Source organism: Aethalodelphis obliquidens, unplaced genomic scaffold (assembly GCF_003676395.1).
Source record: "Aethalodelphis obliquidens isolate GAN/ISIS:26980383/991018 unplaced genomic scaffold, ASM367639v1 scaffold5, whole genome shotgun sequence".
Classification (NCBI taxonomy): domain Eukaryota; kingdom Metazoa; phylum Chordata; class Mammalia; order Artiodactyla; family Delphinidae; genus Aethalodelphis; species Aethalodelphis obliquidens.
The window spans coordinates 55,804,146-55,830,531 of record NW_020837949.1 but is presented as its reverse complement, the minus strand read 5'-3'; the positions used below and the strand labels follow the sequence as shown (position 1 = coordinate 55,830,531).

The 26,386-nt window shown below is 41.1% G+C and overlaps 1 protein-coding gene across 4 annotated transcripts in view; it reads left to right on the top strand.

Moving 5' to 3' along the window:
* The window catches only part of CDK6 (cyclin dependent kinase 6), a 226,328-nt gene that overhangs the window by 157,107 nt on the left and 42,835 nt on the right, over nt 1-26,386 (top strand). For all 4 annotated transcript variants that reach the window (XM_027102457.1, XM_027102458.1, XM_027102459.1 and 1 more), the window contains exon 5: nt 2,906-3,015. In XM_027102457.1, coding sequence (XP_026958258.1) covers nt 2,906-3,015 — 110 coding nt within the window. The remainder of the gene's footprint in view (nt 1-2,905; nt 3,016-26,386) is intronic.

The window sequence follows — 26,386 nt, the reverse complement described above, 5'->3', positions numbered from 1 at the left end:
TGACAAATAGAATCCAAAGATCTAGTAAAAGAATAATAAACCATGATTAGGAATGATTTATTCCAAGAAGGGAAGGGTGGTACAATATTGGGAAATCTATTAATGTAATTAATATATCATTAATAGAATAAAAGAGTGATCAAATGGTCATTATTAATAGACATTTTAAAAAGCATTTGAGGGGCTTCCCTGGTGGCGCAGTGGTTGAGAGTCCGCCTGCCAATGCAGTGGAGGTGGGTTCGTGCCCCGGTCCGAGAGGATCCCGTATGCCGCGGAGCAGCTGGGCCCGTGGGCCATGGCCGCTGGGCCTGCGCGTCCGGAGCCTGTGCTCCGCAGTGGGAGAGGCCACAACAGTGAGAGGCCCGCGTACCGCAAAAAAAAAAAAAAAAAAAAAATTTGATAAAAATCTGTTACCCATTTTGAGTGGTCACTAAATTTTAAAAGGAATAGAAGGAAACTTCTTTAATATATCAATATTTTTCTTATTATTTTTGTTGTCTAATCATTTATTTGATTATCATAAGTATCACTGATTAAAGTACTGAAAATGAAGATAGTGCTACCTAAAGTGTTTTAGAAAGGGTAATCAATCAGAAATCACAGACTCTTTAGAACAGCTTAAAATAATGCTGTATTTGGATTAAACTTTTCATCTCATATGATGTTAGACTTTATTTCGAACTGAAGTGAGAAGATAAGTATGTGATCTCACAATATCTGTGTATGTCTGTAAACCACTGAAGTGGAACTTTATGGACAGTTTGCCCCTGCACTTTGGTATACAGTGTATTAGAGAAATAGGGAAATGTTCCACCAGCTAGAAATATTGGTAAAGCAGAAATAAATTATTTAACTAAAAACTAGCGCCCAGAATTGGATACTCTTCTTAACAAAAGTAGTGAGTATCTTCTTTTTGGGGGTTGACTGGTAATTGAATTTTGCCCACTTATCTTCTAGGAATGATTGCCTTAAAATCATCAATTTGGTATTTGCTAAAACACAGTTGTTATGTGCGCAGTATTATGATGGGCATTTACAGGCATAATGATGGATGAAATTGGGTCCATGCCCTCTGGAAGGACCCATGTTATGAACTATTTTACAAAGTATGATTTTTAGGTGGCAGTTGGTTCAGGGAGGTGATGATGTCAAAACTGAGCTTTGTAGGGTAAGCAGAATTTCAGCCTGTGAAGGAGAAAGTAGAGCTTCCCAAACTAGAACAGTGTCAACAAAAGCATGGAGGCAGGAACTGGAGGATAAGTTTGTATAATTGAGTGGTTCTCAAACCTAGCCAAGGGTTAGGGTTACCTAAAGAAGTTTAAACAAAAAAAAAAGAAGAAGAAGAAGAAAAGAAGAAGAATTATTTCAGTGGACCCGCCCATGGAGATCTAATTCAGTTAGGGGCAAGATAAGGGCCCAGACACATGTGTTTTTCTAAAAGCCCCATGGATGATTCTGATGTATAGTCAGGGTTGAGAGCCAGTAGTGTGGTCTCGTGCAGGAAGGATATGGAGGTACTTTATGATCACTCACAATCCTGTGAGTTGACTGGACTCAACTGGGCAGTTCTTCTGCTCCATGTGACATTGGCAGGGGCACAGTCACCTGGGGGACCAGTCAGGATGGAATGTCCAAAATGGCTAACTCACATGGCCTTTCAGCTGAGAGCTCAGCTGGGGCTGTCAATTGGAACATCTTTGTGGGCTTCTCATTGCATAGCAGCTGGGTTCCAAGAGGAAGCATCTCAAGAGCAAGCATTCAAAAAGGCCCAGGCAAACAGACTTCCTATGACCTATAGCTTTGGTAGTCTCAGTTGTTACTTCCACCATATTCTGTTGGTCAAGCAAGTCACTAAGGCCAACTCAGATTCAATGGAAAGTGGACTAAACTCTAATCCTTGATGAGAGGAGTGTGCATATAAGGAAAGAAGGAAATTGATGGCAACCATTTTTTTTTTGAGAATTGCTACTGCAGTCTTTAGGCACTAAGTACTATAGCATCAAAGTACATAAACAGAATTTCAGGAAATTTAGACATCAGTGAAAGTACAATTAAGTAAGACAATAAGTAATGATAAAAGGAATCTGAATAATATAAAATGCTTATGTAATAGATTTATGTATTGAATTCCTTTATATACCTTCATTTCAGACATCCATAGAATTTCTGCTCCCCACAAAAAAGAGGCATTTGAACCCCTATATACTCTTATAAATGTGGAGCCTTAATGATATGGTTGTGTTTGTTTTATCTATTATTATACAGTGCTCAGTATTAAATGGGGTTCTTCCCATATTGGAATCTCTTCCTCTGGATGACTTTTTACACATGGTATAAACAATTGGGTTATACATTCTCTCTCAAGTTCTTCTTCATGTTTTGTTTTCTGGAAAGAGTGGCATTGAAGGGGGCTTTATTTTGATTCCCCACAGTCTCACGATAAGAGTAGTTTTGACTTGTTTGGGTGCTTTGTAGACTTCAAGGTCACCATCCAGCAGCCACTGGAATAATCTTCCAATTTCCCCAAATTGCTGACGTGGGAATTGAGCTGCAATCGTTGCCATCATCTGTTTTCCATGTATTGTTTTTTAAAGCCCCTTAAGAAAGAAAGAATTGTTTTAAGGTAAGGGTTTGTTTAAGTCTTTGCTTTTGCTTTCTGAAACTCAGTTATTTTATCATACTAATAAGACACCCAGAGTCCGAGGTGAGAACCCAGGTGGTGGAGGTGATGTAATTTCCTGGCCTGTCCGTGATGAGTCCTGGTTACTTATTGCTTCTGTCTGTGTCCCCCATGTGATTTGAGGAGTTCTTTCCGAGCTGAGTCTTGGCATTAAACCACCCAGGGTGAGGAGTCAAGCAAACAACCGTCCCCCTCAGTAACTCTCCACTCCGTTTGCCGTTGCAGGTCGTCACGCTGTGGTACAGAGCTCCAGAAGTCTTGCTTCAGTCCAGCTACGCCACCCCTGTGGACCTCTGGAGTGTTGGTTGCATATTTGCAGAAATGTTTCGTAGAAAGTAAGAAATACCTTTTGTTTCACTCTGTCTCCCTTGGAAAGAAACGTTTCGGGTCTTGGATAATTTAAGTGGCAGCCTAGCATCCCTGTTTCAAGTAGGAACATGGTATCCAGCTCCACCTGCCTGCGGCTCCCACTTCCAAGCATGTCCTGAAACTGCCTTCTCAGTCCTTACAATGTAGTTGGGTGTGGTTGTAGCTTCCGGCTCTTGGAAACTCTGTTTGGAAGGGAACACTCCAGTGTTCATACAATTTATTTTGTTTTTGTTGGCGATGAGAGGATGTGGCAAACATGAAGCGCATTACGGGTTTTTTGTGTGAGGAAACATCCTCAAGGTGGACTTTTCCACAAGAAGAGGACCAGGGCTGTTAAGTATATGGAAATTTTGATGGTGGGTTGAAAAAACAAAATGTTTAGACTGAAAAGGCACAGGCAAGAAAGATGTCTGCGCCATTTCAGAATACTTTAAATGCTGTCATGAAGAGGAGAGGTTAGACATATTCAGGCACTATAGAGAGCAAAACCAAAGATATTAAAATTACAGAAATAAAGATTTTTGCTCAAAGGCAAAAAAAAATCTAATGATTAGAGTTATCTGAAGAGAAGATCAGGGTTCATGAAAATAGTGCTTTCTCAATGGGTGTCCAAGAAGAGACTGGACCACTACACACTGTAGATGTTTTCAGTGGCATTCCTAGAATGGGTGGGTGGGCTAGATGACCTCCAGGGCCCCTCTGAGTCTGAAAGTCTGTGGTTCATTTGTTTGATTTTCAGGTCATAAGAAATAGCCAAACAATATAATAAAGATCTGCCAGGAAAATAATCCAGACCTGGGTACTAAATTCAGCCTGGTCAAAATTAAACAGAGAGCCTAATCATAATCTAATCTCTCTTTGTCTTCTATTTTTATTTCCATGGGAAAATGTGAGTTGGGAAGTTGAATATTTTCCCACTGGACATGTTATATTCAAAACGTAGTTACGTACTATAGCTCACAAGAAAAAGAGGTGGTCAGCCATTTCTTGCTTGTCTGTCTCTCTGTTTGTTTGTTTTAACCAAATGAAGTTTTGTGCATGTAACAAATTTGGGGAACTATTCTAGACCTCAGCAGATTCATCTGTAGCTCACAGAGGGGGATCATGGCAAGGTGATCAAAGTGCACAGATGTTTAATGCAGGCCTATTGTGTGCCAATTACAGGACCAAACCTCTTTTCCTTGTGTTACCTTTTTATTCCTCACGATAAGAGATAACTGAGATGCAGTGGTAAATTTATTTGTCTAACATCAAACAGCTAAAAAGTATGAGGGGTATTACTCCAGAGGAAGTCTTGTGACTCTGGTGGTGTTTTTCTACCAAGGAGGGAAGAAAAAAAAAAATATATTGAATTCAGCTGCAATGTTTGCCAAATAGGCTAAATAAGTGGTTTTGGAAGTGTGGTTCTTGGACCAGCAGTATCCAAAAAGGTGACCTTTTTTGGAAGTGCAAATTCTTGGGCCTCACCCCAGACCGACTAGATCAGAAGCGCTTGGGCTGGGGCCCAGCAACCTTTGTTTTCACAAGCCCTCCAGGTGATCCTAATTCATCCTCCAGGGTAAGAACCACTGAGTTTGGATGAGAGAATCAGCAGGAATGGTCAGTCGTTAAATGTGCAACTCCCAGACCTCTCTCTTGAAATTCTGATTCATTATTGGACTGAGGCCTGACGTTCTTGTTTGTTTTGGTTTTTTTAACATTTTAAAAAATATTTTATTTATTTATTTATTTGGCTGCATTGAGTCTTCGTTGCTGCACATGGGTTCTCTCTAGTTGCGGCGAGCAGGGGCTACTCTTCGTTGTGGTGCGCAGGCTTCTCACTTCGGTGGCCTCTCTTGTTGTGGAGCACGGCTCCAGGCACACAGACTTCAGTAGTTGTGGTATGCGGGCTCAGTAGTTGTGGCTCGAGGGCTCTAGAGCACAGGCTCAGTAGTTGTGGCGCACGGGCTTAATTGCTCCGCGGCATGTGGGATCTTCCTGGACCAGGGCTCGAACCCGTGTCCCCTGCATTGGCAGGCGGATTCTTTAACCACTGCGCCACCAGGTAAGTCCTGGCATTCTTGTTTTTAAACGTGTATCATGTAATTCTTTTCATCAGGCAAGTGTGGAAAATTTGGGGTTAAAGGCTTATTGTCAGAACCAGGAATAATTTACTGTCAATATTGCAGTGTGGGAGTTGGGACAGTCATTTCAGTTCATCCCATGAATAAATTGGTGCAGCTGAGAGTTGATTAGAGAAGTATTTATTGGAATTACTTTGATGCGTCTAGGATTGTCCTCAAATGTAAAGATTGGGTCCTTCTTTTGTTATGGGGGAAGAATGATCAGTTATTTTTCAATAGTACAAAACTTGAATACCAGCCATCATTGACGATAAAAACAATCTTCTTCTGGAAGATGTTAAAAGAAAGATGAAATTTAAGATATGTAGTGTTAAAGTGTTCTCTAGTAAGGGATGTACTTTATTTTTAAGTATAGGTAGTCAGCACTTATGGAACAATTGCAGCCCAAATTTTCATTTTATAGCATTAAAACATTCTCCCACGGAAGTGGTAGTATAGTTGGTAATCTGGTCCCAGTCTAGCTTGCAGAGAATCCTGTGTAACCTGGAACATATACAGAACATTATTTATCAAAACCTATTTTCTATTTACAACATTTTTTTTCTAGGGTAAAGTCCATTCTATGTTCCAATCCAGGATGACAGGAATACCCATCTCTTCAGGCCAGCATTGGGTCTCAGAAGGGAGACTCAGTATTGGAGGCTCAGAGAGAGACTCCTTTGACAACAGCAGCAAGTCTGCTTCACTTTTCTGGGAAAGTGAGATGTTGGGTAGAGACCCATTGGCTCTTCAAATGTGCACAAAAGAAAGTACCCCTCTCTTGGAGCCTTGCACGGAGATAGTAAATTGAGAAATAATTGCCGGGAGCGGGAAGCAATATCAGAATCCAGGCGCGTGTGCCTTTAAGGCTGAAGGACAATGGATCCATCTGGGCCTGCCACCCTTCCTGGGGCGGGTGCTCTGTCTCTTAGGTAGTTCCTGCCGGTTGGGATGTGACCTTGAAAACAACCATGGGATCTGACCCTTGTTCCTGCTCAGTTCACGTTTGGTATTTCCTATGATAACACCCAGATATCTGAATGTGAAGCCTTCTCACTTATGCCAGCTGAGTTCAGGGGTCCAGCCACCGGCTTCACCTGCTTCCAGCTTAACTCCTGATTCAGTGCTGACCCACCTGTTGCAGTGTCCAGCTGAGAACTCACAAGCCGTGGATTCTCGAAGCAGACTCCCTCATTGCCTTAGGCTGACCCTAAATCAGGGAGTCCTGGTACGTGTCCACTCAGGGTTCCTCCTTGTTGCTATGGCAGTGTTCCCAAATTGTGTCATCTTTTTTAACACGTTCATGGTTTTTGCCATATTCATGATAACTATACTTACTTAATTTCTTTACTATCTTAAATTAATTAACTTTTTATTTAGCCTCATCTTAAGCAAAAATATATAAAATCACAGAATTGATTAACCAGTTATTTGTCTAACATACACTAAAATTCATACATAACCCTTAAAATTAAACAATTTAGTCCATGTTCAGCCCCTGAAATCATCTCCCATATCACCCAGGTGTGTGTCACATGTTGGAAACAGATGTTTCATTCATTCTACAGATAACTTCACTGAGTGGCTACTATATGCAAGGTCCTTTTCTAGAGGGATAATTTACACCCTAGTGCAGAAGAGAGGCATTGCATTTGCAATTAGTCAATTAACCAGAGCTGGGGTAAATGCTGTGCAGTGTAGGTTTCTATGAATGGGTATAATGAGAAGCTTGTCTCCACAGAGGAAAGAGATTTCTCAGTGGAAGACTAGAAGTCAGGATTAACCTTCTCCAGAGGTCGTATCCTAGTTGTTTATATAAGAACATTGAGGAATAACCATTTATGCATCAGCAAGGCTCACCATCCTCCCTAATCTAGGGAGAAAAAAAGAAGCAAAGGGAGTTAACAGTTGTCTGTCATGTGACAGACCCAGGGCCGGGCACTTCACATCTATTATCTCACTAAACCCACATTCTGAGGACTGTTTTCCTGTTTCTAGATGATAAACCAAAGCCTTCCACAAGGAGTATAAATAACTTGTCCATAGGCATACAGCTCTTAAATGGCAGAGCCAAATTTGAACCTAATTCTACCTGACTCTAACCTTTGATTTTCCCACTCTGCCATGTTTCTACCCTGGCTGTGGTTTTATTAGGTACCATATTTTTTTCTAGAATGTTTCATGCATTATTACAACGTAGCAGCAACAATATTTTAGGGAGGTCAAGAAGCAAACCACACATCTAATAGCTTTGATTTCTAGCCTTTCCTATAGTGGAAAGGCTGACCAATTTCTGTGATATTGTAAAGAACTGCATGCCTTTTATTCTAAAATGTGATACCTAGCAAATATGAACTCAGGAAAAAGAATCTTAGGGCAGATGGTTGACAAAGAGCCAGAGAGTTTAAATACCATCTGTCATTATTTTCTGGGTTTAATAATTGCCACACTGACCTTCAGTAGCGTTCTACGAAAGTAGATAAGAGTTGTTGGATCTTTTATCTTCCTCCTTTAACTCTTCATCAATGGGTGATCCATCTTTACTCCACATTGATTTATATATATATATATATATATATAAATTTATTTATTTTATTTTTGGCTGTGTTGGGTCTTTGTTGCTGCGTGTGGGCTTTCTCTGGTTGTGGTGAGCGGGGTTACTCTTCGTTACAGTGCGCAGGCTTCTCATTGCGATGGCTTCTCTTGTGGCAGAGCATGGGCTCTAGGCGCGCGGGCTTCAGTACTTGTGGCATGCAGGCTCAGTAGTTGTGGCACGCAGGCTCAGTAGTTGTGGCTCGCAGGCTCAGTAGTTGTGGCACACAGGCTTAGTTGCTCCACGGCATGTGGGATTTTCCCAGACCAGGGCTCGAACCTGTGTCCCCTGCATTGGTAGGTGGATTCTTAACCACTGCGCCACCAGGAAAGCCCTTGAGTTATATTTTAATACTAAAAAACATTGCTATGAATTTGGTCAGTAGACAACTACCCAGCTTGAAGATTAGGATGAGATGGAGGGAGGGATGGACAGATGGATGATACCAACTGATTTTTAACTTCATGGCAAAATAGACTCACAAACGTTAACTCTCCAGGTATCTGTCCGTTGCCTTGTCGTCCTGGTCAGAACTATTGTCGGTGTGGTTTGAAAGTTATGGGGTTTTCCAAGTGACGGCAAAGTCATAAAAAGAAAACGCACGTTTAAAAAATAAAACATGCTACTAATTCTTTGAATATGGAGATTGTGGTAAACAGATAGTAATTCTTAGAAGTTTTGAGTTGCCAGCTCTACTGATCCCTAGCTAAGAAATGCCAAATGCCACCAAGAAGAACATACAGTCACTGTTCGAAGGAAACAAACAAGGCTTCATAGTTATACTCCCCCTTGGATGGTGGCCTCTCTAGGCTTGCCGTCATTGGTTTCTATGAATTAAACCCCCAGTAGCTGACAAACTGACAGGGAAACTGTCCTTTGTGGCTCAGTGGTCTGTGAGCAAATATCTTTAAAATGTCACTGAGTGCCTTGCCAACTGTCCTACTGGTTACTGTGTTGGTGTTCCCCATATTTGAGCACTTTCCTTAGTGACATCAGGGAAATGAGGCCCTTGACCAGATGCCCTGAACACCAAGACACCAGCAGGCAAGCCCTAGTCTGTGAGAGGAAACCCATCACCTTAGGTTAGATCAGAACACGCGTGTGGAAACCAGGGCACTCACCGGACCCTCAGGTTTCTTGTCTTTTCTTGGATGTTTTCTTGGACCTCTTTTTTTCTTTAGAGAACCAACCAAATGGGAAGAACTCCAAAGAAGCGTTTTCTTGAGTGAGGAAATACCCAAGATGGTACCGAGGAAAAGATCTTTTTGAATAATGCACACAGGGTAGTTCTAAGTAAGAACAAATGAGTACTCCCTTTTAATGTAATCAATGCTGATTTTTTCTTATTCTTGATGTGTATCTTACTTTATCATGAATTTGTTTTCATGGAGTATACTGAGAAGCCACCATCAGGCCAGGTCTTTCCCTGTCAAGGCAGCTCTGCAGGCTTCCAGCTTCGCAGCCCTTTGCCACTCCGATTTGGCACCCAGAGTCTGCCTGCCAACCTGTTTTCCTGTTTCCTGACTATTTGTGGACTTCCGATAAATTAATCTTTCTATTGTCACCCTTTTCCAAAAACTTGCCTTAAGGTTTTCCTCCTTAGAACCCTTGTGCTTCTTTTATTCTGGGTGCCCACCTGCCCTCCCTCATCTTCCAAAGGTAAACCTAGAAGCTGTCTCTTCAGGGAACAGACCTGCCCCCGCTCCGGCCCCACCACTCCCCCCCCCCATATTTTGTGTGCACCTGTCCAGCAGTGCTTTTCTCAGCCACATTCCGTCTGCGCGCACACGTTGTCCACACAGCTGCAGTCATTATGGATGCAGAGCACGTTCTTTCTGAGGAACCAGATACCTGAGTCCGTTCCAGCCCTGCCTCTGCCAGCTCTGTGACTGAAGGCAAGCCCTCGACCTCTGGAGCTTAGTGTCTTTATCTGTAAAGTGGAGAGGCCGGGATAAGACACCACATCCATGGCATTCAGACTGCTTCACAGAGACCTCATATTCCTGCCTCTATATAGTCCAGGAGTGCCCAGCCCTTCTTGTTCCCACACTCAGCTTTGTTCAGAGCAACTTGATTTCATCTTTTTCATATACTGGGCTTCTGAGATTTAAAAGGATTTTAAAACATGGGAGTAGATAATGTCCAAGTTTCACTCCAACTCTAATATTCTGTGCTTTGGGGTAGAACTGTGGCTTGGTCATTTCTGGAACTCTTATCATGTCAAGCACAGCTAACCCTTGCTGACAGAGGTTATTACACATCCTTGTCATGGTCCTGAGGATCTGACATACATTATTCAGTTTAATCCTCCCAAGTGACTTGCCCCAGGATCCCACATACAGCAGAGCTGTATGACCTATGACAGGAACAGTGAACTGTAATGAACTACCCTAGGAAGCTAGGCAGGCATGAAGTTATACAGGGTTGCAGTGTAACAGTTGGCGGGGGGGCGGGGTGTGCATGTGTGTACATGCCTCCCTCTCTACCCTACTGTTCCTTTCTTTACACATTTAAATATATAGATATTCCATGTGGAATGTCTATGAAAGTCTAAACCAGATCTGTCCAATAGAAAACAGAATGTGAACCATGTCACTTTAAATTCTCTAGCAGTCATTAAAAGAGGCAAAAAGAAGCAAGTAAAATTAATTTTAATAGCATATTTTAACACAGTATATCCAAAATATTATTTCAACATGGAATAAATATAAAAATATGAAATATTGAAAGAAGTATTCTTTTTCAATACTAAATTCTTAAACTCCAGTGTGTATTTTATGCTGACAGCACATCTCAATTCGGACTAGTTGCATTTCAAGTGCTCAGTAGGCACGTGAACTATATTGGACACCACAGGTCTAAACCATCAAATGAAAAGATAAAGAAGAAACAGACAACTCGCCGTTTTTTGGGAAGGGGAGAGAGAACGAGTCACTGCCCTTCTACCCTAGGCTCATCGATTTCTCAGTCTTCTATCTCCTACGTTGTTCTCAGTCTTCTATCTCCTATGATGTCATCTTTTCTAGTTTGGGTGGAGGCTATAGAAGTTGGGGTCCTTGATGTAAAACCAATAGAGCCGATGTTGATGCAGCTGCCTGGCCTTTGTCCCTGAATCGGTGACGCTTGGGTGCCAACCTGCAAATACAGTGTTTATCAGCACTGGCAGATCTTCCCCAACATGTCCTCTTTAAAAATGCTTGCACCTGGGCTTCCCTGGTGGCGCAGTGGTTGAGAGTCCGCCTGCCGATTCAGGGGACACGGGTTCGTGCCCCGCCCAGGAAGATCCCACATGCCGCAGAGCGGCTGGTCCCGTGAGCCATGGCCACTGAGCCTGCGCGTCCGGAGCCTGTGCTCCGCAACGGGAGAGGCCACAACAGTGAGAGGCCCGCCTACCGCAAAAAAAAAAAAAAAAATGTGCTCTCACCTGGAGCCTCAGTCTCAGCGATCTCTCACTCCACAAGCCACTTTCAGAAACAGGAATTGTTGCGGGAAGGAGCAACTTAGGAGATGTAGATACCAGGTAGCTTTATTTAAAAAAAAATTTTTTTTTAACCACAAAGTAAAGTACGCTGGTAGCAGAAATGCCAAATGGCACAGAAATATAAGAACTGAAATTGTCTTTCCTACACTCCCATCCAAAATCCACTTCCCAAAGATAACCCCCTGGATATATTTCCAGATCTCCTTTATTGCAAATTCAAAAGTGTGTGTTTACAAATACATACACACATGCACACATCTGTCAGTTTCTCTCACAGAAATGGGCTAATACTATACACCGTACTCTTCTGTATGTTGCCTTATTCACTTTATTTTGTCATGATATATTATGTCAGTTCATAGCGATCAAACTCATTTTGAAACTGCATAATTGTCAGCTCATTTATTTCATAGTTTAATTTCCCATTGATGGACATTTAGGGGTTGGTTGGTTGGTTGTTTTTGGTCTTATTACAAACAATATTGCAGTAATATCCTTGTGCTTATTTTGTGGAACATTTGTCCAAGTATTTCTGTATGGTAAATTCCAGAAGTGAAATTGTAGGGTCAGATAACATGCCTATTTAAAATTCTGCTAGCTAAACCAAATTGCCCTCCAGCAAGCTTCAAGTAAACTCTGTTTTTACCTTAAGGTGGGAAATAGTATTGAGATTCTCAAAGATGAAGAAATATTGTCAAAAATAAAACAAGACAAGGCCTCTTACGTAAGCCTTGGCTTCCTCCTACCTCTGTTACCCCTTTTTAAAAATATTATCCAGAGGAAAACCTAAGTGACCATGGTAATTATAAAAGCTGCTGTTAAGTTGGTTTGAAGCATAAGAGACCTTTTTCAACTGTAAAATTAACTGTGGGTTTCCTTTTTATCAGTTGTGTACGATAGGAAAGGAATCAACCTCATTTTGTCAGTTAAAAAAAAATTATCTTAAGATAAATTCCCAGGCAGTTTTTTGGGCTAGTTTTTTCCAGTGCACAGACAGCATGTGGAGAGTAATGTATATTGAGTTTTGCTCTTCCTTCCAGGCAGGATGTAGAGCATGGGTCCTCTCTTCTTCCTTAGTCATCTTAGTCACCAGACCTATTCATCTTTACTTCAGATTTTGCCTTCTGGGTCTACTCATTGGAATAACTCTGGAAACCCTTGCATCAGCCCGGTTCTTGAAATAGGAAAAGAATCAGACTAATAGTCTCAGTTCTGCCTTAGTCAGAAAGTCTTAGGTCTTGCTGGTCACATCTTTCAGCCGTTGATTTGGATAACAAATATTTGATTTGAGTCAAGAAGCCACCCATTTTTTAATCATAAAACACTGGCAGACAAAGTAGCTATTTTATACATCGAAAGACAGTTCTTACCAGTCTAGTCTTTACTCAGTCAAAGGCAGACTTCTCATCATTGTCCCTGGCTCTCATAAACATGAGTTGCTTCCCAGCCCTACAAAATAAAAAGTACCAGGCCTGCACAAAATTATTTTAGCTGGCGCTTGGACCTCTGATCTGAGTTGAGTCCAGCCTTAGTAATGCCTTCAAAGCATGACGCAACATTACATTTGTTGCTTTATAATGATCATGCAAATTTACTGGACAAGACAATAGATACAGTGAATAGTACAAGGTATTTCAGATAAATGTAAATTTTATGAGATTTCATTGTATGCCTAAATAATTTTCCACAGAATGGTACTAAGGTGCTAAGTTACAATAAGTGGTACGGTGTGACAAAAGATTCTACTTGGTCTTGTCCTGTAGTGATAGGTTGTAGTGACAATCTTTTGGCAGTCCCATGTGGCCACTGCTATGGGGTCTGTGTCTGTCTGATACCCATGCTGCCTTGTTTTGCACTGCGTTTCTGCCTCCCATCTGGCCTTGCTATGGTGGCTGGAGGAGTTAATGTCTGATAAGACCCATACTTGGCTTAACTGAGAAGCATTGGGTATTTTCTCATAAAAATCAAAGATATTACCTAGCTCTCTTTTTCTCTTTTATAAATTTTTTTTTTGGGCTGCGTTGGGTCTTCATCGCTGTGTGCGGGCTTTCTCCAGTTGCAGCGAGCAGGGGCTACTCTTCGTTGGGGTGCGTGGGCTTCTCATTGCAGTGGCTCCTCTTGTTGCGGAGAATGGCCTCTAGGCGCTCGGGCTTCAGTAGTTGTGGCTCGCAGGCTCTAGAGTGCAGGCTCACTAGCTGTGATGCACGGGCTTAGTTGCTCTGCGGCTTGTGGGATCTTCCCTGACCAGGGCTCGAACCCGTGTTCCCTGCATTGGCAGGCGGAGGCTTACACTGCGTCCCCAGGGTAGCCCTACCTAGTTTTCTTTCTTTTTCTCCTTTCATCTTCTTTTCTCCTCTACCCCTCCTCCATAGTTCTCTCCTCCTCTTCTGTCCCTCCTCCCTTTCTCCCCTCCACTCTCCCTCTGTCATTCTTTCCCCTCTTTCTCCCAGTTTAACTGTGGAAAATACAGAGCATTCAACATGGCCTCCCATATATACCGTCTCTGATAATACGTGGTAGTATTGAGTTTCTGATTAACTGCTCCAGTTTTGCTAGATAAATTAAATTTGCAGGGATCCAGATTTACTCAGAGATAGGCTGAAGAGCTGTTGGCTACTTAGGAGTGTGTGTGCATGTGTGTGTGTGTATATGTGTGCGCACATTCTTATAAAACCAATAATCTGAGAAATGTACTTCTGAATCTTCTTGTTTTCTTATAAACATTTTACAGACTCTTAATATGAGAAAAAAAGTGTTCCAGAGACAGACATGTGGGCTGTATTTACTCACAAACTGAAATATTGCAAGGGACAATTCAAAGGTTTCTGGTGGAAATTAGATTTTACTACGAGCTGAATTGGATGCTACCAGCTCTTCTCTTATCACTGGCACAATTAGACTTTGCTGGACACTCTCCAGATCTGGGAGAAGATCCAAAACTTTGGAAGTTAGGCATCAGGAGCCTGTCAAATGTGTTTGTGCTATAATGTCCCACTGTTGAATTGGAAATAATTTTACCTACTAATATTTCAATAGTAAGAAGTAACTTGGAAACCAAATGCTATGTCCGTTTTGTCGGTCGGAGAGTCATATTGAATTCTCCAGATATCAGCATACAATAGAGTTAATTTCAAAGGCACTCAGTTAAATGGGATACAGCCCCAATTAAAAGTGGTACTGAACTGAAATACATAGACATTTCTCATTTTTATGTAAACTGATACCTTTTTTATACATTGCATATGAACAGTTTCTTCTTGTGTTGCATCTGTGAGCCCTCAATCAGAGCTCATTAAAAGTATTAGGAGCTTTTAGTTTAAAATGATACCTATTGCCCCTCTCTGTTTCTTACTAAAAAGACAAAAACATCCAACACTCAAAATTAAGACTGGCAATGAAATAATTATCAAAGTTATTTGGAAGAATTTCCATTTAGCCAGAACTAGATTTTAAAGCCCATTTGGTGACTCAGGTTATGTTATGTGTACCTGGAAATAGTTAGACCTTTCTTTTCCTCCCTCATTCCCTTTTTGAGAAACACAAGGTTGATTACAGTTCAAAAAATGGTCAGCTGTTCCCACCACTGATCCTGTTGAGATCTCCACAGTGGTATTGACTCCCCTCTGCCATCAGTATGATATCTCTTTCTCTCTCGGGTATGAGTACAAATACCAGAAAACCTTATGTGCAAAAAGGGATTAGGGGAGGTGACGAGAATAAGATATTTAGTAGATGGAGACAGAGACATGAGAGCAGTATTAGGTGAAACATGTGAGATATTAAAATTGATCTAAGAGCTACTCAGAGACCGTTAAATGTTTACAGAACGAGTCAAAGTAATGTCTACATTTTGTTGACTATACATTGTTTGTCTGGGTAGATTATCCCTCTTAGAAGAATGAGAAAAACTAAAAGAATAAAATTCTTGTGACTTTTGAAAAAATACTACCACACAAGCAAGTATTGATAGATAAACAATAAGGACCTACTGTATAGCACACGGAACTATATTCAATATCTTATAATAACCTATAACAAAAAAGAATCTGAAAAAGAATATATATATGCATATATATGTATAAATTACTGAATCACTTTGCTGTACACCTGAAACTAACACAACATTGTAAATCAACTGTACTTCAATAAAAATACATAAAAGAGAAACAAAAGGCAACAAGAACCGAACATTCTGAAATGTAAAAACAGTAAACTGAGATGGAAAGGGAGATACATAAGATGTGAAATTAAAATGAAATCACGCAAAAAAAAAAAAAAAAAAGGGCTTCCCAGGTGGCGCAGTGGTTGAGAGTGCGCCTGCCGATGCAGGGGACACGGGTTCGTGCCCCGGTCTGGGAAGATCCCACATGCCGCAGAGCGGCTGGGCCCGTGAGCCATGGCCGCTGAGTCTGCGCGTCCGGAGCCTGTGCTCCGCAACGGGAGAGGCCACACAGTGAGAGCCCCGCATATCGCAAAAAAAAAAAAAAAAAAAAAAGAAATCAAGTACAGTGGCACAATTGAAATCTGAGAGGAGGGAGTAAAAAGTAGAATTAATACTATAGAAAATGGAATCCTTGATGTAAAGACAGTATTGAGAAGTTCTCACAAAATGCTGACGAAAAGAACAAAAGGTTTTAAATGGTGAGAAAAGGACAAATATGAAGAATAGAGAATGGAATCTGGCATAAGAAATCAACGGTCTTAGTCTATGTTTTTGATTACTGCATTTCGTGAAATGCAGTAATCAGAACATTGACTAAGACATGACTTGAGTATGTGGATTAAAAGGTCTCACGATATTTTGGAGAAAATCATTGCAGAAGAGATACCAGTAGTTTGGGATGCTCAGGGCTGTGGGTACAGAGAACTCAATTTAGATAAGCTAAAGAGTAAGAAATTTGTTAGCTTACATAAACGGTGATTCCAGAGGTAGGTGAGCTTCAGGGTTGGCTTAATCTAGAAGCTGCAGCTCCATTTCTTTGAGACTCTTTTCCGTGTGGTGGCATCTTTGAAGACTGTCTTCCCTCATGGCAAAGTGGTATGGTAGTTCCAGGTTTTGCACCAGGACACTTGGACAGTGAACACATCCTTTTCTACCAGAGTTCCAAACAGGTGTGCTGAAATTCATCCTCAGGACTGTTTATAACATATGCCTGCACTTAAGCCAGGGACTGATACCAGAAAAGTGGAATTTGTTGATCAGATAGATGGTGGTCTGAAGAACATCAGGGTCTGTTACAAGGAGAAAGGAGAAGGTGGATACTGGGGAGGCGACCCATGGAATCCACTTGAGACCAACATAAAGCACATCCTGGGAAATGTTAAAATTGCATGGAGAAAGAAAAAAGCCTATGAAGACCAAATAAATGTATTTGAAAGCTATACAAAAAAGAGGGAAAATCAGGCTGGCCTCAGACTTCTCTTTTATTTGACTAAAAGCCAGAGGAGAACAGAGAAATATCTAAATTTGTGGGGGAAAGTCTATGACCCAAGAACTTTCTTCTCAAGTGACTTGTCCTAAATGTGTGAAGGCAACACAAAGGTTCCAATATGTAAGGATTCAGTTACTGTTTGTTTATTAAATACCACTTGGGAATACTTGAGTTGACTGAGAGGGATATCAGAATTAGCACATCAAGAATGGGTGACCACATAGCACAGGGAGATCAGCTCGGTCTTTTGTGTCCACCTAGAGGGGTGGGATAGGGAGGGTGGGAGGGAGATGCAAGAGGGAGGAGATATGGGGATGTATGTATATGTATAGCTGATTCACTTTGTTATACAGCAGAAACTAACACACCATTGTAAAGTAATTATACTCAGTAAAGATGTTAAAAAAAAAGAATGGGTGACCACAGAATGTAAATTGGTATAGCCACTATGGAAAACAGTATGGTGGTTCCTCAAAAAACTAAAAATAGAGTTGCCATATGATCTAGCAATCCCACTCCTGAGCATATACCCAAAGAAAACCATGATTGGAAAAGATACATGCACCCCTATGTTCACAGCAGCACTATTCACAATAGCCAAGACATGGAAACAACCTAAATGTCCATCGACAGATGAACGGATAAAGAAGATGTGGTGTATATATATACATTGGAATATTACTCAGCCACTGAAAAGAATGAAATAATGCCATTTGCAGCAACGTGGATGGACCTAGAGATTATTATACTAATAAGCAAAGTAAGTCAGAAAGAGAAAGACAAATACCATATGATATCACTTATGTATGGAATCTAAACTATGACACAAATGAACAAATCTACAAAACAGAAACAGACTCACAGACATAGAGGATAGACTTGTGGTTACCCAGGGGGGATGGGGGAGGGAAAGATTGGGAGTTTGGAAGTAGTAGGTGTAATCTATTATATATAGGATGGGTAAACAACAAGGTCCTACTGTATAATATAGCACAGGGAACTGTATTCAATATCCTGTGACAAACCATAATGGAAAAGGATATGAAAAAGAATATGTATGTATAACTGAGTCACTTCGCTCTACAGCAGAAATTAACACAGCATTGTAAATCAACTGTATTTCAGTAAAATTAAAAAAAAAAATAGAATGGGTGACCACAGTATGAATGGGCTGGTGAGATTCCCTGAGGGACTGCCTATAGGCACCCAGCTCTTCACAGAAGTTCTGAGAACCTGGCTTTCAGCAGCCTTCACCTGTTTGTACTGGCCATACTAATGACCCCATAGGAATGTGGTCGGGCTAGTATAGTTTTAACAACAGCATCTGGATGAAGCTTAAAAGCAGACAATTTCATTATAAATTAATAGTCCTTATTATGAGAATAGCCCCGTAATTGGACTTCAGAAATTCCCCTGAAAAAGCTTCAGGCAGAGTGTCCCATCAGATTTAAAAGTCTAATTAAATGGGACTAAAATTATGTTTCATTTTAGCCCACCTATGACTACAAAGAAACGGTTTCTAAAGGCCTTTAAAAAATAGAGAGGAGTAGGTCAAAGGAAAAGACTAAAGATGAAAATAGGAAGGGAGATGAATGGGATAAGAAACAATTATAAAGACGGAAAATGGAGTAGCCAGATTACAGTCCCCTTAGGAGGCACAAAGCAGAATTGACACTTAGGAGAATTGAGGAAATGATGCAAAAGGCAAATTTGGTTAAACTTTCAAGTGAGCGATATATTTCTTTTAATGTAATTTCTTACATTTTCCCATAACACTGCATTTTTTCTATTTAAAGATGATCTATATTAATACAAAAAAAACTGAATTGATCAAAATGTTCAACATTGGTGGAATTGCTTAGTAAATAACCATGTATCTATACAGTTTATGAAGATGGTTGAAATATGAAAGTGTGAGCTGTTGTTTTCCTAGAAGTGAGAGTGTTAGCGCGCATGTTATTCATGTCACTTGATGTCACTGTGTTGTTAATATTACGGCATCCATTACTCGTTGTTAAAATATTGACATGCTTCCAGTTTTACCATTGCTAAAAGATCCACAGCCCAGAGTACCCCCAGTTCCCTACATGCCCCTGCCTCTCTCCCCAGATCCCCAGGACTTCCCTGGGATCCAACTGAAGGGTTACTGGCTGACATACCAGGGTTATCCAGAATCCTGCTCCAGCCCTTTCATGTTTTTTTAAAAAAATTTTAATATTACCTCAGGCTGTGGAGATGCTTTCCTAGGAATATCCATTTGCAGTAACTCCTATATTCTCTTAAATCCCCGGAAGTCATCCTCTGTTCTGTCAGTCGTTTCCTCCAGCTACCATTTGCTGATACATGGGAGATCATTTTTCTCCCATTATATCAAAGACCTTCCACCAGTTCCCAACCAGCTGCTGATTTTTATCCTGTTTCCCAGGCCTTAAAGGCTTCTGGAAATGGGTTAAAACTAGGAACTTAACATCTCACTGTGAAATTCTTCCTTTGCTTTGTTTGGTTTAGTTTTTTGTTTTTTTGAGGCAGGTGTTTAGCATTATCATTCACCCTTTGGCCATCTTGGCACAGAAATGTTCACCAAAAGTGGTACCCAGAATGGCCCCTAAATATGTCTAAACATGCCCCTAATTTGTTTTGTTACAATAGCAAAAGGGATTTTGCAGCTATAATTAAGGTTATGAACCTTAAAATAGATGATTCTGGGTTATCTGGGTGGGCCCAGTCTAATCACGTGAGGTCTTTTTAAAATTTTTTATTTTATTTTTTTGCGGTACGCGGGCCTCTCACTGTTGTGGCCTCTCCCGTTGCGGAGCACAGGCTCCGGACGCGCAGGCTCAGTGGCCATGGCTCATGGGCCCAGCCGCTCCGCGGCATGTGGGATCTTGCCGGACTGGGGCACGAACCCATGTCCCCTGCATCAGCAGGCGGACTCTCAACCACTGCGCCACCAGGGAAGCCCCTAAAATTTTTATTGTATATTGAGTTTAGTTGATTTACAATCTTGTGTTAGTTTCAGGTGTACAGCAAAGTGATTTAGTTATACATATATCTATTCTTTTCCTATATAGGTTATAACAGAGTATTGAGTAGAGTTCCCTGTGCCAAACAGTAGGTCCTTGTTGATTATCTATTTTATATATAGTAGTGTATAAATGTTAAACCCAACCTCCTAATTTATCCCTCCCCCACCTTTCCCTTTTGGTAACCTTAAGTTTGTTTTCTAAGTCTGTGAGTCTGTTTCTGTTCATGAGCTCTTTAAAAGAGATAACTTTCTCAGGCTGGAGGCAAAAGAGATGGGACAGAAGGGGAAGTCACAGAGATTCCAAGTGTGAGAAGGATTTGACCCACTGTTGCAGCCTCTGAAATATAGGGGCCCATTAGAACCGGAGAGAGACCTCTGGGAGCTAAGGGTGGCCCCACTGACAGCCAGTGAGAAAATGGGAACCTCCGTAAAACAACCACATGGAACTGGACTCAGCCAACAACCCAAATGAGACGAGAAGCAGATCTGAATCTCCAGAATGGAACACAGGCCTGCCAACACCTTGACTTCAGCTTTGTAAGACTAAACAGAGAACCAGTGAGTCAAGCCATACCTGGACGTTTGATCTACAGAACTGTGAGATGAATCATGGGTGTTGTTTTAAGCCACCAAATTTGTGATAATTTGTTGCAGCAGCAGTAGAAGACGAACACACCAATGTATAAAATAATAGCAACACAACAGAAACAAAAACCCTACAGGATGTGATGGAAGAAACAGTAAACACTGCAGAGCACACGATTCAGAATGGCTGGGGAAGAGCTTTCTGGCTGGGAATGTCTACACAGTGAACAGCACCAGTTCTGAAGGCCAAGAGGGCCCAGAGGGATTCTGTGCTCAGCACTCAACTAAAAGTATACAAAGGATTGGGCCTCTGGGGGGAAAACACATATATCACTTTTTGTAAGAAAAGTTTTTTAGAGACTATTTTAACAAAGTGGCCTTGCACGGTGCTGTGATTCAAAGAGGGTGAGTATATTTGTAGGTTTTTGTTTGTTTTTTGTTTGTTTTCATATTTGTAGTAAGAAGTTGGTGAGAAGAAGAAATTATGCAAAGGGGAGATTGTTTTGACAATAGGTCCATGCTGTCCCATTTGTATTTTATTTCTTCTGGTACAACTGTAAAACTTTGACAAGCTTTTCAAGATGTGTTAGCGCAGTTCTGGGTGTTATTTTAAGGCTATTTACATAAGGCTTCAACTTGACTTGAAGGTCCAGTGAGTTGCTTTGTGATATGGATTACACTGGTCATATGGAAGTTTGCTAATATATGCTGTAATTCCAAAGGTAGCAGAGCATAAGTATTGACACTCTGGAGCCAGACTGCCTGGGCTTAAATCCCAGCTCTTTCACTGACTAGCTGTGTACTCTTGGGCCAGTTACTTAACTTCGCTGTGCCTCAGTTTCCTTTTCTGTGAAAATAGTAAGTATAATAATAGTATATTGTGAGAATTTAATGTAAAGTGCTCAGAACAGCACCTGGCACATTGATTGTCAGCAATAAATGTTAGCTATAATTATGATTGTTATGCTTGCCATATTCCTGAAACATGGAAACATTCCTGAAATTGGGTCTTTCTGACTCCTTGGATCCAAGAAACAGCTGAGCCCAAGGATCCCCCAACTGAGGATGACCTACCCATCCTGTATCAGCTGGCCAAACCAGGAAATCCAGTTAGTTACCTGGCATCCCTTTCTGTCCCTGCTTACTGTCATTTTCCACTTCAGGTTAGTGGGGCTTTATAGATAATGTGGCATTATAGCTGTATATTCCTTACCAGATAAATCTTCATTTGTTAACACCTTAAAAGAGCATTCTCTATCTGCCATTTTATGGAATGATGTTTCATAAGATGAGATAATAGGCATGCTGTGGTCTGGTAGAATAATATTAAAATAACTTTGGAAATGCTAGGTCTAGTTTCCTTACTCAGGACTTATCAGAGCCCTTGTTATTAATGTGAATTTTGAATGCCCAAGGATATATAGTGCATTGCTCCCCAAACATATTTGACCATGGGACATATTTTTCAAGATATGCCTCTTAGAATTTTCTAGAAGTGTTCTACACATCCAGTTTGGGAAACAACTGCCCTAAAATATAAGCATATTTTACCAAGATTATTTAATATTTAAAAATTAAGATTTTTATGCATTGTAGCTTGTTCTAAGGGAGATTTTATCGTTCCAGATCCCAAGTACATATGTATCTATGTATGTATATCCAAATTATACTAAACCAAGGGAGAGTCTAATTCTTATTTTGTAGATTAAAAACGGCCTTACTAGGTCAGATTAATGACCTTTCCCAGTAGTCCTTCTTTGAGACAGAATAATCAAGATCTCATTGTAGGACACGATCCTCCACTTGGCAAAGATGGAGTCATCAAATGTGTATTGAATTGGGCAATCCAGGTCTGTCATCCATAAATTTAGTGAGGCCCTTTTTTTAAAAAAGTTTGTATTTTCAGCCAGCACTGCTTATTGAGATGGTAACTTCTATAAAGTTAGTACCCTCTCTGTGAAGAAATTCCTTTCTTTTGTTCTAAATTTACCTCTCCCAAATGTTAAGGATTGCTTCCTTGGTCTGATATTCAAGATAAGTGGACACAACAAAGTTTCCTCTTACTGATTTTGTAGACTTCAGCCTTATCCCCTTCTTGGTGTTTTCCTTTCTAAACTAAAAAGTCCTCATTCTTCAGTCTGTCAGTTGACTGGCACCAAGAACTGTGAAGGATCTGAGATTTTACACTATTGCAAGCTAACAAATTAGCCTGCCACAGTTTCATGGATGCTGGCAAAAAGCACAAGACTCTTGGGTTAGAGACACAGGGTACTTTATTACTCACTGCAATAACAGTAGCTAATGACATATTTATTATACTTCCTGGTTTAAAACCTATTTGTCCCATCACTCATGAAACTCTGGACCATCTCTATTTTGCTCACCACCGTATACCTAATATCTAACAGAGCATGGCATAAAGTGGGCACCGAGTAGATAAATAATGAATGAATGAGCATGTTACAGCCTATCTAGCTCAGAGCCTATCATTCTGAGTAGCTTGGCATAAAATGGGCCAAAATCATTATTTAGTCCACGCCTTCCTGGAAACAGTTTTGCCATATTTCTTCCTAGTCACACAATCTCAAATTTTTTCTTCAGTGAAGTTTGTTTTTTTTATATTCCCAGAAAACACTTAAATTTTACTTTAGAGTTGTTACATCATTTTGCTAATTGGAATGATGTAAGCATATTAAATAGTTACTAGTCCTAGCATTGTTTCTTTGGGTAATTCTAATGTTTCCACTTAACCCACGTGCATCACAAGGAAATGAAACTTACTGAAACCAGGGGTTCAGATGGTTTTTCAAATATCCTTTGAAAAGCTACGTGGTTAAGATTATTCTGGGCACTGTGGGAGACAGCAAAGAAGTGAAAGATCGCGTCTCACTTATACATGCCAAGATCTGTGGCCAGGACCTCAAAGAGGTTAGAGTCTATATGAGCAAATAAGAAGAATGGACTTGATGTGTTAGCACGTAATATTGATAATAGTAAGCAAGCAGCGTTAGAATTTTGGCATATGTGAGTGCTGAGCTACGTGGTACAGATTTAAATACCCGCAAGAGCTTGGAAGAGTTCGATATTACTCTGAACTGGACTAGAATACTAGAGACTTCATGAAGTGAGCTCTGAGCTGGATTTTGGAGCTCTTAGATTGGATCTTTAACAAGAACTTCATTAGGCAAGCCACAGAAATAGCAGTGTATTCTTGGAAAAGTGAGCCCTGGCTGGAGTGGTAGGTGTCCAATGGGAAATAGTGTCTTTTGTGCACAGTCACCATTGAGCTATAAGAACTGCACGCAGCCTTTATGTCTCCTTTTCCATTCAGTTTAACTGTGCGTAACGAGGAAGCCACACCTTTGGGCAAATACAGCCGGGATGAGGGGGGCGAAAAGACAGAGCCCTTCTAAGGAGGATCCATGAAGTAAATAAACTCTGAAGGAAAACCTTGGAAGGTCATCCAGTATACTCATAAATTCCAGCTATTACCAGAGATGAAAGGGAAGTGAGAAGAGCAAGGAACAATAGGCAGGGGTGTTCCCTGGTCCCTTCTAACTGCCTGTTTACAGTAGGGGAGGAGCGGCAGGGCTGCCCAGATGGCAGAGCCAAAGTGAGAATGAAGCTTCCTTGCCCTAAGACCTCTTTAGGAAATCCTGTTTGTGCCGGTGGCTTCACTGCAAAGTAATCAGGAGCTCTCCCTGTGTTATACAAGCTCACTTCTAAAACCATGAGCAACCACGGTTTCTAAAGAGTTTGAAATCTCATTATCGTGTGCATTCAACAAGATAGAAACTGTGTATCAGGTGAGGCTTGGATCAGACCTTATTTTGCAAGCCTTTAACTTATCTTTCTTGTGCCACTGAAATGCTGGTAACACAATAGCTTAACAAGAAGATAAGCCTCATCTTTTTTCCTGTGTGGGTATGTTAGGGAATGATGGTTTTGATGGCCTTTAAAAAGCAGGAAAAGGCAAAGCCCCGTGATACCATTTCTTTGGCATTGCATTACTTCGGTAAGAGAATTATCTTAAAAGCCTGGGAAATACAGCTTAAGATTGTTGAGAGCTGGGTAAAAACAACCTCGAATCCAAACCAGATTAACCAAAAGGTCCACCCCCGAAAAGATCCATTTTTACATCCACCTTGGGGTCTGCCCTGTTCTCCTCTTTTCCTTCCACCACTCAAGTGCTTTTGGACATAGGGGTGGACAACCTACTTTCCATGCCAAGCCTCATGAAATGGGATTTGTCTTCCCTCACAGACAGGTGGCCCAGCTGTTACAGAGAGGGCTCTGCCTGGCTGCTGTCCTCTCTGGGTACGCGGCACTGTGACTGCTCAGCGCCAGGCCACATATCTATCTGACCCCGCGGCCTCACAATCTGGAGGCCCACGTTGGCAGCCTTGGGTGGTGACAGCTTCGGTCAGTTGGTGTGGAGTTGCCCTGGCAGACAAAGGAGAGCAGGAGAGCAGCTGCCCCGCATCACTTCTGTGCGATAGAAGAAACCTCTGAGGTCCTGGGTATTTGTGAAACCGAAAATGGCTGCCCCAATAATGAGAGTACTGGCCGTCCAACCTCTGGGTGCACCAGGGCTTGGGAGAGGAATTTGGGCCTTCTCAGACCGTACACATTACTTAATACGGCCTTGTATACTTACTCTATGCATCAGGAGCAGATTTCACAAGGCTTTTTCCTGTGAGACTAGATGAGTCATTAGGGTTAATTATTCAGTAGTTAGAGGAAATATTATGATGGAGAAAAAAATAGACTTCTGGAGGCCAGGAAGTGGAGGGTGTCAGAACTTCAAATTGCCCCATGAAGAGAGTAGGCAATCATTTTACTGCAGTCTTTGTACACAGAAAAATAATCATGATTTGAATTCTCTAAACATCAAAAATATCCCCTTCTTAGCTATAAATGGCCTCCGGTTCCAACCCCGTAATATATCATTAGGGAGTATCTCTTCTCCCAGAGAAAATACAATTGGATTCTAGTAGAAAAGGACCCTGGGTCTTCTGTGCTATTGCCTTCAGCAGACTCTACCGAATCTCTACTTGTGACATGATAAAATTACCATTCCCAGAAATAGGAAAGAGGCGGCTCAGAACTCCCCAGTGCTGGTCCAAAGAGCCTTTTGGTTTTGAGTGCCTCATCTGACCACTACACAGCGTTGATAGAAAAAAGTCTGGACTCAATTCACTGCTCTTGCCTTCCACTCTCCCCCAAGGGCCCACGTGAAAAGCAAGTTTGGCCTCATTTCCTTAGGATCCCCTGGGCCCAATTCTTTTCTTTCATCATCTTTCCTAAAGCTGATATGACAGTTCCACAGGGAAGAAACAAATAGTACACTTGGATGAACTCTGCAAAATGCAAAGAGTTTTTCTCTTGTCCCTGATTCTGAAGTATTTCTGTATTTAGGAAAACAAAAATGAGGATAGCTCTAGACTGAATAGTAAAATATTGTTCATATCATATTTGTGATTTTTGAACTGGGTGGAGAAAGTATTAGTGATAAAGCATATGGATTGTAAGGTAGTGGTTGATCTGCTTCAAGGAGCCCAAGTTGTAAACACCCTTGAAAAGTACTCCAAAATTCCAGTTACTACCAAAGATGAAAGGGAAGTGAATAGACGTCATCAGCTCTGCTTCTTCGGTGTCATCCTCTAGGTTAAATGTCACCTCCTTAGAGAGGCCTTTGCTGACCACTTTATTATTCTTCACCAGAGCATCTTATTTTCCTCATAGCACTCACCGCTTATTTAATGGTTGTTTCTCTTTCTTCCTACCTGAACTATAAGTCCTACAAGGTCAGGGACCACATCATTCAATCATTCCTGCATTCCCTGCACTTGGCACAGTGAAGAGCGTCCCAGACCCCCAAAAGTGCTGAAGGAATGAATGAGCTATTGAAGTCCTGTGTGGCAAGCTTGTTCCATGTTCTTAGTGGACTCACAGTTCCTTGGGATCACCTCTTTCTTTTCTCAGATTCAACTGAAGAATGCTACTTGGTCTCAACACTCAGCTTACCAGGGTGGTTCCCATTCATTAATTTTTCTTTAAAAAAAAAAAAACTGGAATTTTTGTTCAGTCAGAGTCTCAGGTCCACTAATAGTTCCATA